The sequence below is a fragment of the Temnothorax curvispinosus genome, unplaced genomic scaffold (assembly GCF_003070985.1).
Source record: "Temnothorax curvispinosus isolate PA1 unplaced genomic scaffold, ASM307098v1 QBEX01005011.1, whole genome shotgun sequence".
NCBI classification, from domain to species: Eukaryota; Metazoa; Arthropoda; class Insecta; order Hymenoptera; family Formicidae; genus Temnothorax; species Temnothorax curvispinosus.
In genome coordinates this window covers 728,632-746,749 of record NW_020214791.1, presented here as the reverse complement: position 1 = coordinate 746,749, position 18,118 = coordinate 728,632, and the positions used below count along the sequence as shown (strand labels likewise).

General features: G+C 46.9%; 1 protein-coding gene across 7 annotated transcripts in view; it reads left to right on the top strand.

The window, feature by feature from the left end:
* LOC112454323 (zinc finger protein chinmo) overlaps positions 1-18,118 on the top strand; it is a 50,296-nt gene that overhangs the window by 17,879 nt on the left and 14,299 nt on the right. For all 7 annotated transcript variants that reach the window (XM_025015628.1, XM_025015627.1, XM_025015630.1 and 4 more), the window contains 4 exons: positions 10,482-10,702; positions 11,196-11,575; positions 12,053-12,300; positions 12,402-12,695. In XM_025015628.1, the coding sequence (XP_024871396.1) occupies positions 10,482-10,702; positions 11,196-11,575; positions 12,053-12,300; positions 12,402-12,695 (1,143 nt within the window). The remainder of the gene's footprint in view (positions 1-10,481; positions 10,703-11,195; positions 11,576-12,052; positions 12,301-12,401; positions 12,696-18,118) is intronic.

Below are 18,118 nucleotides of genomic sequence, written 5' to 3'. Positions count from 1 at the left end.
GTCAAAAATCTGGTTATGTCAGGCGATTCGCATTGACAAGAAATTGCGATAATTAAAAAAAAATGCATCCGCTGCCCTCCCCTCCCCACCCCTCTCGCATTCTCTCTTTCTCTTTCTCGCTGGACTATTTTTCTCAGATGACAGGCGAATGAACGATCAAAGTCTGTTGAAATCGAACGAAGCTAAAGTTCATGGATATCGATTCGCGATAACCCGCCGGGGATCGCCCTCCACTTTCGGGGGTCGCACTTCCGAGACTCTACTGACGTTCGGCGTCGATATTAATTCCACCGCGTATGCAACCGGCATGCTGTTGCCGCCCGGAGACGACCCGTTATACAATCCTCGTCTAACGCTTTCACCTTGCGAGCCGTGTGCGTGTCCCGATTTACGAAAAACCGCGACTGTGCGTTTGGAGAGAGCGAAAACGAGGCGGAACCGGGGAAAAGAGCGAAAATCGATGTGAGGAGTCCCTTCGATCTTCAAATACCTTCCTCCATATTGTAGAGTAAATCGAAGTAACAAGTTATTTTTCATACGCGATAAAAAAAATTAACATTTGGATCTCCGTGTTCGATACTACTTTGAGAAACGCACGTTGCTGAAACACGTAAGATACGAAACTGTAAGTTTCTCTCTCAAAAGGCCAAAGGGTGGAAATTTGAAAGGAAGCTCGGCGAGTGGGAAGGGTTCAAGGACGAGAGTCAGTCGGGGGACATAGGGAAAGGAGCGGTGCGTCAAATCGTAGCGTCACGAAGAAGCAATGTTGGGCAATTGCCGAGGGCTTTGTGGGCGCGCGCGCGCACGCGCGCCAGTGTGCGCACCCCGCAAGTGCGTGTATGTTTCTCGTAGGAAACCCGAAAAGTAGGTCTTGGTTACAGTTAGATCTAACTGTCCTCTCTCTCTCTCTCTCTCTCTCTCTCTCTCTCTCTCTCTCTCTCTCTCCCTCCCTCCCTCCCTCTCTTCGTGCTCGTCTCGATGCACACAAGACGGTGACACGGGCTGTAACGCACCGTGCCGGTAAAAATGTTGACTATAGCCGCGTGCGTGCGAGCTCGGCGTTTCTCCTTGGAAACCACCGCGGCTCTCGATCGTGATCGAGATCGCGCGTACGCTCGGAATTCACGAAAGAAGCGATATCCCCCAGAGATGCGAGAGATAGAAGGTAATCTTTGCGAGCCATCGATCGATCGGTTGGATCTTTTTTCCGCAAGGACGGCACGTTAAATTGTTTTGCGATATCGATTTGCAACTAACACACGACATATCTTTATCAGAAATAATCTTATATAAATAGATAAATGCTCTCACACACATACGCATACAATTCTATTTTTTCCACGCGTGTGTTTGAAATATTGCAAAGAGCCGTGTTTTTAAAGATTGTATCAGTCTCAAGTTTGATCTTGTAGGAAAATCTTATATAGAGTAAATTAAAGCAAAAAAAATAGCAAATTAAACATTACATTAGCGGAAGCGTTCTCCTGCGATAGCTTCACATCACGACAAGAATTTCGTCAAAACATTCGGGCGAGTGCGCCTCGCGCGCGGCGTATTGTTTGTCGAGGTATTAGCACGTACACGGCACTCTAAATTGGCGCTAACAATAAGAGGAAACGCAAAAGTCGGAAGTAGTACACACCGGTGTATCGGAAAGAGGAGGGCAATCGCCTATACATGCTCATTAGCGTGTTATTTCTCATAAATCGACGTCACCGAGCGATTATTAGTATACCCACGTTCCACGTTCTCGATTCGAGATGGACATTACCGTGGCAGGAAAGCTACTCCAAGGTAATCGCGTTCGTTTCCCCCGAAACGCGGGATATCGATCGAGAGCGTCGATAGGCGCCAATTGGCCCTGGGCACTATTCGGCCGCGTTGATCGGCACGTGGTGCCGTGTGCGTAAGTGCGTGAGTGCGTGCGCGCGTTCTCGCCTGTGCATGGGTGTCCATGACTCGCCGCGATATCTAACGAACTTTAGCAAGCAGCACGTTGAATTTAGGGCCAACGAGCCATATATCTGTCTCCATATATGTATACGTCTATCACACACGCGCTGGAACACGCGCGTGTGTGTGCGTATGTGTGTGTGCGTGGTGACTTTGACGTTAGACAAAGGCACGCGTGCTGTTTCGCAAGTAGCTTAACCGTTTGGAATCCCTGTCGGGAAGATCATGGCGGCCATAGCCCATACGAACGACCCGCGTACATATGCAAACGACGCGACGGCGTGATTTGTCGTCGGTTTTGAATTAGAATTCCGACGCATAACTCACGCACGAGCGCTGCGTTCGCTCGTCCATGCGTGCCGCGCATCGCTCGCTCGTCGTTACGGTACATCCGTGGCGTGCTGCAAAGTGACACGTGGAACATTAGAAACGGCACACATATATGTACTGTTCGTTCCCTCGGTCGTATTTGAACGCGGATGTCCTCGTATTTATCGTCCTAAGTGCGAGAAGCCACACTGCTCTGTAAAATATTACGATCCCCGCACGTGTCACGGTTTTACTTCAAATATCACACTTATCTAACGTTGCCTAGGTAACAATATTAGATCAAAGAGTTTCCGCGAGAGAGTTTTCGAGGCTTCCCCATGAAACTGTTTACCATCTTTGCGCGTTATGATTTGCTACAATTTGTCATTACTTTGCAGCAATTAATTATTATTCTTTTAATTATGTGATTATTATCAACACAATCGAAATAAGCGAATAATTCAGTATTGGAAGAAAAATTAAAATTTATAGCACATTTAATTATAGCATTTATAAATCTATAAAATATTTTAAAAAGATTTATTCACATCCTTAATATTAAAATTTGTTGAAATTTATGCGATTATATTATTTTGACTATAAACTAAAAAATTTAAATAAAATGCGAAATGCGGAAGTTTTAAAATTGTCTCATACACTCATTTGGACATCCATTCGTGTTGTGAATATACGTGTAGTTTTCTGGGTCAGTAGACCTAGTGCAGCGCGATAAGGTAGTGTTCTCGTTTTTTTTTTTCGAGTAACGCGTTATCTGGGCGAGTCAATCAGGTCGGGGGAATTAGGCCGTACTTGCGCTTCACGGCACGGTTGAATGTTGCAACCCGAACAGAAGCCGCGTGAAGGCGACACGCATTGGTGCGTGTCCGGTGTTCGCACCTGCGTGCATTATACATGCGATTAAGCATTTCGTGAATCGATAACAGCCGGATGGCCCGAGCCCGACTTACATTCGTGCAAGCCATGCATCCGGCACGATATCGCGAGATACTTAATATTGCATCCGCCTGCGGATACTGTCTGCGGTCGTATGACGGATATGCTTGCCGAGAAAAATCTCAATTACATCGGTTTGGTTTCGAAGCTTGTGACAAACGTCGGAAGCGAAATCACGGTGCATGTCGATAAGCAGAGCGAAAACTGAAAAGCGGATAGAATGGAAGAATGGAAGAATGCATGGAATGGAGCACCTGAGATCAGGTGCAACATAAAAGTTTCTGATATTACGCAATACTCGTATATATAACAAACTATAAAGATTCCTACGAGAAATCCAAGTGGCATAAATAACGCGAGATCGTAAAAGTCTGTATTTATTTCTAGTAGCAACAACTCACGGTCCAGCACTAAATTTGACATACCAATTGTGCTTCTCGCTCTTCTGGTTTTCTATACTTCCGCATGAATGAGACATACCATTGAATGCGTCAGTAACCTAGGTAAAGTACAATGCGCAGTGCTGATATACTGGGCGATAGGAAACGCGTCGGACGAAAATGTTACCGAGAGATTTTATCATCTCTCGAAAGTGAATCACGTGCCGTGTGTGCAATTCAAATTTTTCACGAGGTATGCCGCTACCCTCGATATACCCGCAACGATGTTTCGAAGGTGTTCCAGTCTTATATATAGACGTCCGTTCCCGTAACGTCTATATAAGTATTTTAAGATACAATTATATAAAGATAAGAACAATTTCGCGTGCTGAAATAAAATTAAGAGTGGAGCCGCGATACCCCGTCAAAGTCTCGGGGTTAACTCGCGGTTTATTTCGGAATAATCGAGCTCGTTAATATCGCTCTATCTCGCGCGGGGACCTCGGAGCTATCTCGCTATCTCGGGCGAGCCGATCCGAGGCACCTCTATCGCGCGCCGATGTTATTCCGGCGTACGCGTCATCGCACGTCGGCGGAATGCAAGGCGAAGCCGGTGGTACGGAGCGTATAGTATAGTAATTCGAGAGTCTCGATGGCCCCCCTCCGAGGGGGATAACCCGAAGCGAAGAAGGAAGAGAAGTTGGAGCTGTACGGAGTGAACGAACGCGCGCGAGCGTCACTACGCCGCGCCGCTCGCAAAACTCCATCCGCGCTCGTGGCAAAAGTACACTTCCTGGAGTCAAGGTTAGCTGCTAGCGCGTGCTCTGATGCAACAGGATACCGGCCATTGACTTCGGCCGCCTAGGGTCATCCTCCCCTCGTCCTCGTCCTCGCGTTCCTGCGCCGTTACGCGAAAGCTCGTCCCTCTCGCGGCTCACTGTGGGTGAATGCACCAAGTGAACGACCGATTAAGAGAAGACACGCGGTTTAACGGAGGAGGATCAGTTATATAAGTGCTCAACATCGATGGACACTAATTGACGTTTATCGGAAACGACTCGATGTTAGAAAAAATAAAAATAAAAAGGCGCAGTTGAAATTACGCTGTACGAGCAAGAAAATATGTATACATATATATAGATCCTAGGTTAATGACTACCGATCGGGCATTCACTTGATATACATATCCTCTTCTAGCTGGCCTTCTAGCCGGGTGGTCGGTGATCCTCTCGGCCGAACTACGTGGCCTTCTCCGTTGCTATTTCTATTACAAACATGTAATCCGGCCGTTAAATGCGGAACTCGGTAGAACGGTGGAACTGCGCGGCGATTCATCGCGGGCTTTGTTACGCTATGAAGATACGAAAACGTGCCAAAACGCGAGAGATCGTTGCGAGAAAGAGAGGCACGCGGCCGGAATCTTATCTCATTCGGTATTCTGCTATCGCGAAAAAAAAAATGCCATGTATCACTCGGATCGCTTCGCCAAGCGTTAGCAGCTTAAAACCGGTTTTTTAAGTGTCCCCGGTTTTAAAACAACTCGGCCGTTCTAATCGTTAGACCATTATGATGCAATTCGCGTGTCACCGCGTGCTTCTCTCTCTCTCTCTCTCTTTCTCTCTCTCTCTCAATTTCGTGCCTGTATTTCGTCACGACGTCACACTTTAATCGCATTCGAGCCAATCCGCAGGGAAAAGTCAACAACGTTAGACGCATGAAGGTGCGACGTCAAGGCCTAGTTGTTCGTTAGTATTACAAGGTGAGCGCAGAGTTACGAAATCGCGACAACTTCACGATAGCATCGTGGCGGCTTATCAGATTATTAGACTTATTAGAGGCTTGCGGGTCTGCGTTAATTTTCGCGGAAGAGGGCCGAGGCGGCGCGACGCCGAGAGAGGCGCGGAATCGAAAGGAATCGATGCTCCGCGCGCGATAACGCTCTCGCGGCGGTTGTAATAACATCAGGCGACGTGAGAAACGAATATGCATACATTACGCGAGTCGTGCGTAAGAAGTTTGCGGGCACGCGCGCTGATAAATCCCCCGGATCGAACTCGAAATCGTTCATCGAAAATGGGTCAACGACATCGGCGAATATTACGCAACGCGCGGTAACGTGCTGCGTGCATTTACACGCTCGGGCGACGGATGTGCGCGCGATGCGCGAGCGAATGCTCATGACCGTGAATTAGACGAATGACCGGAATTAGAAGCGCTTTGTACTCGACGCTCGTGTGCGTATATGTGTATAGTATTATTCGCCATTCGTGTTCCGCACGATGCGCTCCTCGCCAAGTGTCATCTTCCGCGGTACAACCTCGTCGAAAATCGCATCGGCAAAGAAGGCGAACATATAATTATCCAATATAGTTACATTTTACATTCGGAAGACGATTACTTCAGGAGATAATACCTTAATTGAGAAAAGAATGTGTTTCATTATCTTTTAAGTTAATTGAATGGTATATTCTTTGAAAGAATCCTTGGTATACTGAATTAGGATGCGTTCTCATGCGCCTTTCTTCCGGTGACGATTTCTCACGAAATCGGATCCTCTCTCGCATGAATTTTCGTAGAACAAAGATTGCGCGCGCACGGCGCAGTGTCCAAAGCTTCGAGTCGCGAGAGAGAGAGAGAAGCTGGGACTGCTGGGAGAGGAGCCGCGCGTGATTTAACATTCACGGACAAAGCCGGCGGGCGTCTATTTTCCGCGTCCCCAGCGCTCTTCCTACGCTCGAGACGCGCGTATATGTCAAACGCCATACATATACACACGTACACAACACGCGTACTCGCCGATTTATCGCGGGGGCAACCTCGAGATTCACGGTCGTCTCTCCACGTGTCGTTTCTTGCCCGTTCGCCGCGATGCGTGTGTGGTGCGCGCGGTCCCTTCTCTCCCCCTCGCGGATCCCTCATAGTCCCCCCATATCTTTTTTTTTTCTCTCGGCACCGCTTTTCGCCGTGCTGTGTGCACCGAACTTGGGCTATGTGCGAAGAAGACGGCCTTGGTCTCACGCGGCCATTGGCCGGGCCTAGAGGAAGCTTCAACCACGATTGGCCTGTCAATTTTTCGTACGGGCGAAGCTGAAACGAGCTGAGCCGAGCCGAGCCGAGCCGATACGGCAAAACATATATATTCGCTCGCTAGCACACTCTGCATTGTCGACCTTGACGGGGCATTGACCGCCGTTCCCTTCCCTTGGCCGCCTTCCTCTATATTAGAGTTTTTGTCTCTGTTCTAATCAAATCGACAACCGCTCTTATCTGCTCGCGAAATTTGGATCCCGCGAGCGCACCGCGCTATCGATATCCCGCGGCAATCGCGGAGACGGAACTTTGCGCTTCGTGATTTTTCGACCCGATCGTGCGATCGAGAGGACTTGTTGCTCATAATATAATCTTTTTTTGATGCGAAAAGTCAATCGAGAGAATCCCCATTTTATCCAAAATTAGAAATCTCTTCTATGACGTTAAGCGTCGTCTACAACGACAGCAGGAGTATGCAGTAAGACGTAAGCAGTAAGTTATTGACCAACCACAGTCGATTATTCTTGAATTGTAAAAATCCCATTAGTCTTATTGACTAATGGGATTTTTACAATTACTCATTACGTCTTACTGTATACTCCTGCCGCCATTTTAGACGACGCTTCACATTTATTATATTTGTTATGCCGAGTTAGTCCTAGGGAGAGGGAGGAGGAATTTGATCCCTCCCTCCCCTATAGTATTAAGTTCATTTTTCTGAAGCTGTCTTTTGATAAATATCGCGGTAACTTATTTTCAGACATTATCGGTCGCTGACATCGCGATTGACATTGAGTTAAGCCGTAATTGCCGGGCTTCACTCACGTTATGTATTACACGCATTCGGTCACGGTGCACGTACACGAGGCTCCGAATTATTATTGCGTAGTAGGGGAACGATGACCGTCGTAAGAGGCTTCGCCGAAAACCCTAACTCCCAAAGAGCTCTACCGGCTAGCCTTGGAATATGAATAGATTGCCCGCGAAGAGTGCATTGCACTGTTACGTAACTACGCACGTTTTATTTGCAAGTTTCGTGAGCCGGTAGTCACGCCGCCGGCAATCCTCATTATTAAACCCTCACGTAATCCCGTCGAAATGGCAATATTTGCAATCTCGACTAACGTAGGCAGTGTATAAATAGTGCGGATGGTAACATTAGAAAGGCAATGGTTTTATTATAGATAAAACGTATAGATATATCCAATAAGATCTAATAACACTTAAATACGAATAACCATTAAGCATTCCATTGTTTTTATAGAAATGACTTACGTATTGCATAAGAAACATTATAAATGGCAACTCTTCAGACTCTTCTTTTGCACCGTTGTGGCGCATGGCGCCGCGCCGTCAAGGCAAACTATCGCTTATTATCGGTAACCTTCGCTATGACGGCGTTGTTGTTCACTTCCCAAATATAGTCCCCGACTATGAAAAATATCTAAATAGATACGCGCGACCGAGCCGAGAGTGCTCGTGCGCGTTATCTCTACTCGCTCATTCAGTAACAGCCGTGCTCTCGCTCGCTCGATGAGTCGATGACGGCGCGGCGTTGCGGCCGTGTCGTAAACACGTCCTCCAAGCTTCGATCTTCGCGTGCGCGACGTTACGCAACGGCCCGCGCCGAAATTCTTTGCACCATGTCGCGCGTGTATTTCTGCATGCGGCCTGATAACGGGAACAACAACGCATGTGCGGCGTGAGAAGCATCTCTCGTGGGCCTGCTATCACGCGACGCGACGCGACGCATTACAGAATTTATTAATAGTCCCGAGACTAACATACGCCGATGAGTTCTGCATATTTCATTATTTCCACAAGTGTGCCGGCGAACTGCGCTGCCGTCCGGCCGTTCCACGCGCGTCTCGGAACGTACTTTGCGGATGTACGGGCCCCCGCAGGGAATCGTGCACATCTCTCCGCGATACGACGAATTTTTGAATTCTCGCGAAACTACAAATTTGTTATTCTTAATCCGGCGAAGTGGGAGAATCTCTTTCGCGTTTATTTCTCTCGCTCTCGTTACGCGTACGGCATATCGTGCCCGTATATCCGGATTCCACCTATGAATGTCGACATAGGCGATGGAGTAAGCCGACAATCGCGAAACGCCCACACACAAGTACACGCAATTCGGCCGTTGGCCCTTGCATAGCGAATAATAAGCTATATATCTGGCCCAAATATCTGTAACGCGCCTATCTTATATTAGTCAACTTATAAGCAGCGAGATTATTAATATACAGCGACTAAAATAACGCGATAGTCCACAGAAAAAAAAAGAATATTCTTGAGTTGAAAATATCTTTAGTTTCAACATGGAAATCTAGAAATAAGATTATAATGCGTTAAGTGGAGAAAACTTGCTTAAATGATGTCATTTTATATAGTTCAACCAAGAAAAAAAGTTGAAATTCTTATAAGATTATAGATTGTTGTGTATATACAAAACAATGAATAATTAATTTCAGTATATAAGTTTTGATTTGACACTTCTTCTTTTTCTGTGTGCAGAGAATTGTCAATCGAAATAAGATATTTGTAGGCAAAGAGACACTGTCATTATTATACACGAGACAAGTTGACGACGCGAATACGTATTCCGACGAGCACCGCGGGTGAACGCGAATCATCGCAGAGTCGTTGAATCTAAGCTCTGCTACTGTGCACTGTTGGATATACGCGGTAAATCCAATATTCGTCGGATAAGAGGTTTGAAATTGCGCTCAACGGGGAGCACACGGAAATATGATCCCGCGCTGAGAGGAGGCTCAAAGAGTTGGATACACTTTGTGTACCGGGGAGAGCTACTCGGAAAGACAGGTGCTTTGAACCACCTGGTCGTGCCCTCGTCACCTTCCTCCTTTCTCCTCTCGCACTTGATTTCCTTATTCCTATAGTGCCTAGGAGGAGCGCCGCCGATGAGGCTTCTTCCCACATCCGTCTAAACGCAACGAAGCTCTTTCACGAAATGTCCCGTTTCACCTGATTCGCACGGACTCGTCACGGAAATAATGAGGCGCGGAAAGAGGTAACGCGCGGACGCGAATAGCTACCGATAACCGAAAACATATATACATTCATGTATGCAGCTAATTTTTGTCTAAAATTAAATCGGCCTCAAAGGGATTTGAATAAATCATATCGATGTTTCAGATCAAGCTACATAAACATTAATGCAAAGAGGGTTTCTTTTAAAGATATTTTTTCTGGGATGCAGTTTAGCTACATCGCGGAGGCTTCAACGGTCGGTTACGGCAACGGTTTTTTCTCTTCCTTTTTACGCGCAGTCGTTCCTGGACACTAGTTCGCTTTACATGCAACGGTCGCCCGTGTCACATTACACGCCCGCGCGTTGGCGAACGCGCATTATATTATACTTGCGCGCGTGAATTACGAATTACGGAAGATCGTGTCCGAAGATGACCTACATACGCAACGGGCTGCGAGAAAGGGCATCGACGTCAGGCGTGCTAGGCTTCGGTTCCTTTATGTCGTAGAGAGGGAAATGGTGGGCCGGTTGAAAAAAAAAGGGTTCGTCGGTCACCGGCTTCCTTTGCGCGCTGAAATTCCCGCGCTCGTCCGCCGCGCGATGATGCCCGTTTACATTGTAAGTCGTGAGAAAGAAAAGGCCCGAGAGCGTCTTGTGCGTGCACCGAAAAATTCTCGGCATGCTAATCTTGCGATACTAATAGAGCTTAGAGAGAGAAAATGGACGATCCACTGATTGTTTCTGACTCGTCGAACGTTTTCTTTTGATAATAACTTTGTTTGGTCGTACAGAGTACATGTCTGTATAATTCGCTTATATCGATTATATTTTGAAGACGATGCATCCTATTTGTGTTTCAGGAGTTACGTTCAAGGCGCACAGGTTAATCCTCGCAGCATGCAGCAAGCACTTTCAGGAGCTCTTCGAAGGAATGCCGCCTTCTCCCGCGGGATTGATCGTTATTCTCGATGGGACGAGTGCCCACAATATGGCGTCCCTCCTCGAATTCATGTACCGTGGAGAGGTACATGTGTCCCAGGAATCCCTCAGCTCCTTCCTCAAGGCAGCTGAATGCCTTCAAGTACGTGCCTGTCTCTTTTTCCGTAAATAATGACCTTAAATAATGTTCCCCGAATAATTGTACACGTGGCGCGGCGCCCGACACGGCTCTGAAACGCGCCTGGCTAAAGTCTCTACGTGTCAATTTGTGTCGTGGAAGCTCCGAGAGGAGTCAAATCATTTGTCAAGCTCTCCTCGAAAATGCGTTGTCGCCCATTGAGCTCTGTATCGCGTGCTTCGATTCAATATTTTCAAATATTTACTGAAAAAAAGGCGCGATTTTGTTTGATTAATAAATATACACGGAGCAAAATTACCGCTGACGTCAGTTACGCGGATGTTCATTAACATAATCCATAATACTTATGCGCACTTGTGAAATAACACTTTCTCTTAAATTATTTTAGCGCTCATAATATTTTTTTGCATCGTTATACAATACCCTTTTGATATTTTCTTACACAACATATTCCTAAAATATATTCATTTGTCTATAATTGTCTCCCTGAATCCAGGTAAAGGGTTTGTCGATCATCGAGCACGAGAAGCTGGCGGTGGCGCAGAGGCACGCCGCGGAGAGTACCAACACCTCTGCGGACGCAGAGAGTAGCGGCCGAGGCGGGGGCGGCGAAGGCGGCGGAAGTGGCGAAGGCGGCGGTAGCGTCGGGGGTAGCGTCGGCAGCGGTAGCGTCGGTGGTACCATCGGCAACGGGGGCGGCGGTGGCGGCGTCGGTGATATGAGCGATATAAGCGAGGCGGGCGAAGCCACCATGGTCAGGAATATCATGAAGAGGACTTACACACCGGTGCCGTCGCCCGCCCCGGAGTACCCCGTGCCTAGCGGGGCTTACTCCACGTCTCACTATTTCGAGAGTCCGCCGAAGAGGCTGATGAGGTAAGGACCTTTCGCCGAGGCGCGAAGCACTTTTACGGGAAGCGCGACGGCCGCAAGCGGCCTTTCCACGTTTTACTGCCGAAGCGGCCTTTCTACGTTTTATTGCCGATGACATATGTAACAATAATTCGCGCGAACGGCAAAGCGATAAATTATTCGTGATGAAGAAACGATTATTTTGATGAAGCAACTATTTTTAGAATTTTTTCGGATTTCCATCTTAGTCGGAATATTACGTGAATTAAAAGCATATAATTTTGCAATGAGCTTTATCATATGAAGAATGTCTTGGACATTCTTTCACTCTCCCCACATTGCGCCATGTCGATTTCCGGATTCGATTTCCTTCGCGCTTCCTCTTTACCGTATTACTCGTTTAACAATTTACGTGTTTACCAAATAGTCACGCCGTTTTACGTGTTCTTGCCAATTCACTTGCATAATAAGATTCTGTGAGCGGTGACGACGTATTTTTAGGTCGCCGAGCGACATCGATAGCGAGCGAAGAGCGAGCGTGTTGCGTGACGGCGCTGCTTTTCGGCCAGCGTCCGCCCCGCAACCACACTTGCTGGAGAACCACCTCTACCAACCGTTCACCTATCCCTCCGAAACTTCTTTGCATCCCCACACCGCGCCACATACGCCCACGGAACTGGAACAGCAGCTGGAACGGGCGCGGTCCGAGGAACGCAGCAACTGTGATCTCAAGGAAAGCGTTGCCGAAGGTGAGATTGACCTACAACGATGAAACCGATCGTAAAAATCGGTCGAAAGATCCCGTCGCCGATCAGTCCCGCAGACGTAGATCTTGGTCTCGTGTTCGCAGATCTTCGAATAAAACAGGAGCCAGTGGAGTTGGCCGATCGGGAGAGAACGGAGAAGTTGGCGGAAAGATTGTCGAAGCGGGATGACGAGATTTTTCCCGCACGAAGGTTTGACGCGGGTTCGTATAGGCCGAACTCGGATCATCTGCCGCACGGGGCACAGCTGGGCCCGACGATGGTGCCGATGCCGGCGGCTCATCCGCCGACTCCCGATCAGAGCCCCGCCGCGCCCACCACGCCCGCTATGTGGAACATGAAGATCCACAAGGCCAGCACTGTCTCTACTGTCGGCGGCGGTGAGTGCCATCCATTGTTTTTGCATCGCGAGACATATCGTCCGTACTTAACGCGAGCGGCGTGATTGCGATTTTAATTGGCCGAAATCCGATTCGGTTGACTTAATGAAATGATACACGCGCAGCTTAGCGCTTACGCGCGAAATTATTTTACCCAGCTCGCGCGATAATTCCAATAAGTTATTCGCGAACCATCGATCCGACATGTTGACAGGGAACGTCAGATTCCAAAAACCTTGGCCGGTAACAGATAAGTCTATTGACGCGTGAAATCAAGGATGATGTAACAAGTGAACGGGCACCATTCGAGTAAAACCTTGCAGGTTTGTTGAACCTCGTGCGCGCGAGCGCTTTCGTACCACGTGTATTTTGATTCATCGCCAAAATATACATGAGTGCGAATGACAAATTTCTTCGCACGTACTATGCGAAAATTAGTTTTTGTGCACGCTGTTTGGCCGGCAGGCCAGAATATAATTGGGCAATTTATATATTGCCCAACGCTCTGCCAGACAGAAGCGCTTTCGATCCGATAGACTTTATCTGGTCCAATATGCCGGGCAAGAAGAAGGAAGGCCTTCTGGCTCCGGAGTTACAAAATGCATGGACGTTGCATCATCGGCTGCACGTGGGGCCTGACCACGGATGTTGCAACTGCCGCGTTCCTCTCATGCTTGTACCATTTCTCCTACCGCTTCTCCCCGAGTCATCTCTCGGCGAGAGATAAAACGGTGCATCGTAAAAAAAGAAGCTCGCTATGCGCGCCGTAAGGCGCCGTCTGACGCTCTCCCAAACTATTCCATGTTCCCCCTAACGATTTTTTTTTAACGGATTTAAAACGAATAAAAATCTTTCTTCTCATGCAATTTCTTAATTTTCAAAGAGGGAAGGAAAATCGATTCCCGACTGGTCAAAGAATTCATAGCCGAGAGATAAAATACGACGGTTTTCGGAACGGTTTTCGTGTAGATCTTTTTTCGTCCACGTGTACGTCAGTCTCCGCTTCGGCGACGCTCTAACGTGCAGAAAGAGCTAGAGAGCGACGACGCCGTACGTGAACGTACGTGGATTTACCCGTGGGCCTCCCCGTCCGTGCCCCGGGACGAGATGATGCCTTACGACTTGCCTTCACGGTGTGAACAAAGTGTACAAAGAGGATGCAGGCGACGGTGCAGCCACTGGGAACATCTTTTGCTCCGGCGAGCAAATCACCGAGCGTGACGCTACGACGACGCCACGTGAAACAGGCGCGACGGACGCCGGCCACCAACACCAACGTGTGTGGACGTCGGTATTAACGTCGGCGTCGCGGCGACCGTGTGCCACCGCGGATGACACCCCGACCATTTTTAATCGCCCGCTCGCTCGCCCGCCGCAAAGAAAGTAACGAAGCGTCAACTAATGCAACGGTTATTGACATTAAGCCCGTAGAGGAGAACGGGCAAAGAAACGGGAAGGACGGGGGAGGCGATCCGTGCATGTTAAACGTGCTCAAGGAAGAGTGAAAGAAGTCCGCTGATAGGCGGAGAAGCTATTTATTAATGTACTAAAGTTCGAGGCGCCCATGCGGTCGTCTCGAAAGCCTTCCTTTGCACTTTCAGCTTACTCGGAGATTCTCAAAGATACTCAAAACGTGTCGTAAAAAAAAATCAGATTATTACGCCAGATTATTACGTCATGAATGCGAGATGACATTGGAACAAGAGGATTTTATTGCCGCTCTTAAATTATTCAAAAAGCATGTGGATCACACAGACGCAGAGACGCGAATCTCTGAAAGGGCATATTATAAAGAAAAGTAGGGTGAAACTCTATTGAAAAGTGGGGTACACTCTATTGCGCTAATGTAGGTGTGACTGTTGCAAGTGTAGCCAGAGCTCTTTGAAGCTCTAGTCGTGTGCGAAGGAATGCGGTGAGAGAAATGGCCGCGCGATGAGAAAAATCGTGACCGCCGCATTGTTGAGTTATTCTATCGGGAGTACAGTTATGCTCACCAAGAGTCCACCGTTAAAGCATTACTTTTTGTTAGATCCTGTACGAAAAGTCGTTAGAAACTTCGCTTCGCTGTTCGGATATATCATTGAGCCTCGGCATAGAATTTATACGACGTCTCGCGGTGCTATTGCGCAAGTTATTTGGCGAAAGAAAAAAAACCGACTTGCGAGGGACCTCCCGTGTCCGTAGATTTGAATTTTATGGAATCTTCTCAAGCGGTCTCGAATTAGAATCACTTTTTATTACTCTCTGCCCGCGAAACGGCATCTTAATCTTCTCGTACGTGCTGTAGTTAGATTTGCTGTTTATATTAGACACGTATAAATTAATGATTCGGCATAAAAAGTGTTTAACCGTCGAAGATAAAAACCTCTGGTGAAATTATCTTTCGAAATAATACTTCGATTATTTGAAGAAAATACAACTACTCTATATTCCTTTTGTAAGTCATTTGACGTTTGATCTTGCCGCTGATTGCATTTATTGCTGAAAAACGATCGTATATCGGCAAATGAAAGTTACATAAGATCAGTGAAATAAAGCCACACGAAAAGACTTCGAAAGCATCCCACAAAAGCATAGTCAGATTGTACTTAATTTTTCTTTTACGTTTTCTTTCCCTAACATACACAGTACTTTCTCTTAAATTCCAGAATGCTACTTCCAGAATGCTCTCTCGACTTTCTATTACGAGTACGAGCTTTATGAAATGGCTGATCAATATTGCTTAATATCGCGTGATTATTTTATGTTTGAAAGAAAAATTTTATTTTATTTTATTCAAAAGAAATTTCTGAATTTTGTATGATTATGCCATAAGAATCATTAATCAAATTTATTCGATGCGAAAGACATACGCGCTCGATGGTACGATGACGTTCGATAAAGCGTCTCGCTCGGAACAAAAATCATTATCATTTCATTCTCCCAGTCCTCGATTGTTCTGCAACGCTTGCAACGACATTATAGTCGCTTATTTATGCTTCTGCTATCGTGAATTCATTACTTGCGCAGTTATGGCACACCAATTACCGGGCGAGAGCCCGGTGACCGTTCGTAAGCAGTAAAAAAAAATGGAGAAATAGCTGATCGACGTACGAAATGACGCGGAAAGTGAAAGCGTCCTCTCGGGGGGGGGGGGGGGGCGGCTAACGTGTCTCTCGCTCAATTCATTCTGTCGAAGAGGAGAATGCTCAATGTTGCTTAATTCGCTCTCTCGCTACCTGTGCCCTTCATGCAACGGAGACGACGAGACACGCGAGAGAACTCGCGTCCCTCGCTCGTCTAATTCGCCCCGTTGAATTATGAATGAAACCTCATGCGAGGGAGGGAGGGGGGAGGATAGGGGTAGTGCAGTTGCATCGGACACGTGCGGGTTCACACACAGGTGCACGTCGTCGCCGCGCCGGCCGGCCGGCCGGCCCTCGTCTTCCCTTGGCCGATTATTTCTCCTTTTGCTCCCTCCCTCCCCGTCTGCTCCTTTTATTCTAACTCTCCTTGCAGGAAGACCTCGCAACCCTTCTGCAATTTCGCGCGCGTGCCTCGTAAAAGTTTCAGTCAGGCGTGCAACGAACTACGGCGAGGAAGCTCATGCAAGCGGCGACTCGCTTAAACATTAATTCGTCATTTCCGAGTATTAATTCCACGTGCGCCTTCGCGGCGACGCGCGACGTGCCTGCGGCGACGTTTGGATGGATGATGATTTCACATCGTCCGTGGAAAGCACGGAGGATTTGCTCGATGGAGGCAAACATTTATCAATGATTGCGAGAAAATACGAGATTATATAGAAATCGCTATCGCCAATATAACTGGAGGGATATACTCTTAGATATTTTTTTTATTCTCACGGAAAGCTATTTGTTAACTCCGGAAATGTGTCATGTGTCAGAAGTTCCAGTATTTCTTATCAAATATATATCGCGAGACTATATATACAATATTTGTGGGTATAAATAATTTTTTGATATTTAATTATTTTTTGCAAAATTTAAAAAATATTTGTAAACTTTTCGTATTTAAATTCAATCGATGATTATTACTATGATTACATCGAATAATTTTTCAACACTCTCGCATGCACGCGAGTTGCCATTACATATGCCATTTAAAAAAGAAGCCGCTCATTCGGCTGGCAGATTCTTAGAAGCGATTAGACGTAATTTAGCCTTGCCGCGGCATTCTACTGTCACGCCGTCACGAGACCTTCCAGCGCCGAAAATCGTTGCACAAGAGGAATGCGAGAACCTTCGTCCGTTACATTGCGGCAATGCGTCGAAAGTCGTGCACCAGCTTTCCTTCCTACGCAGCCAATGTCGATTCTGTTACGTCAGAACGTTGGAACGGTAAAATTAAATGCACGTTCTATTTTTATGCCCGCAACTCGCAACACGGATTAGTCAACTCGTGTATCGGTGAATATATTATTCCGCACGCGCCGTTATCACTAACGGAATAACGGAGTAATTCCAATTCTAATTCTTTCTAATTTTTTTCTATTTCTGGTTTGCTCAAATCTTGGACTTAAATAGATTTTCATTTTTATTCGCGATGCAAACTCAGATCGAGTCGATCAGCCGGCCCTTTGTGCACGACGATAAAAGTAGCTATTTTCGAGACGTGAGAAAATAGCGGGTTCCCTCCGAAGACAAGGCAGCAGATCCCTCGTGAGTTATGGGTTTAGGTTGTTTGGACGTTCCCGAGAGAGGATGCGAAAGGCTGGCTGCTATGTGTGTCATGGCCAGGCGCGGTGTTTTAGAAAGAGAGTTAGAAGAGCATGAGTCGGCCGTTCTACTCGCTGCAAATTATCTTAGAAGAAAATGTCCGTTTCACGCGTGCCCAATAGGCTTCCTAAAGTTGTCACGATTCTTCTCAAGACATAAAAAGGATAGACGGCGAAAAATCGCGAATTTTAGATTTAATATTTACCCAAAAATTGATAGAAAAAAAGGAATATTCACGCGCTTAAATCTACGATCGACATTCACGAATATGTGACGTAGGTTTGACAGGAGTGCGGCCAGAAAACGACATGACAGACATCCCCACATTCGTATTGATCGGGGGCGGTAGTATGCGGTAGAATCGCAGTAACCCGAATTAGAGGCCGCCTGTCCTAACTACGGCCTAAAATTGTTCGATTACTCCGTAGATTGCACGAAATTATTATCTGCCCTTTCGTAGCGGCGATCATTTATTCGACAAATAAGCGTATCTCATTCCGCGTGACAATAATGTTCGTATAGTTATCGTATAGTCATCGAGGGGACAGAGCAAATTCCATGTATTGAACACTGAACAGTAATCTTCGCCTAGATCCGGTAGAGCGATTACAGTCTCGAAGAACAATACAATATCAAAATTCACAAAATTCATGGACTAATTATAGTCAGTTCCTGAAAAACCCGAGTGTTGGATTCGTGGAATTA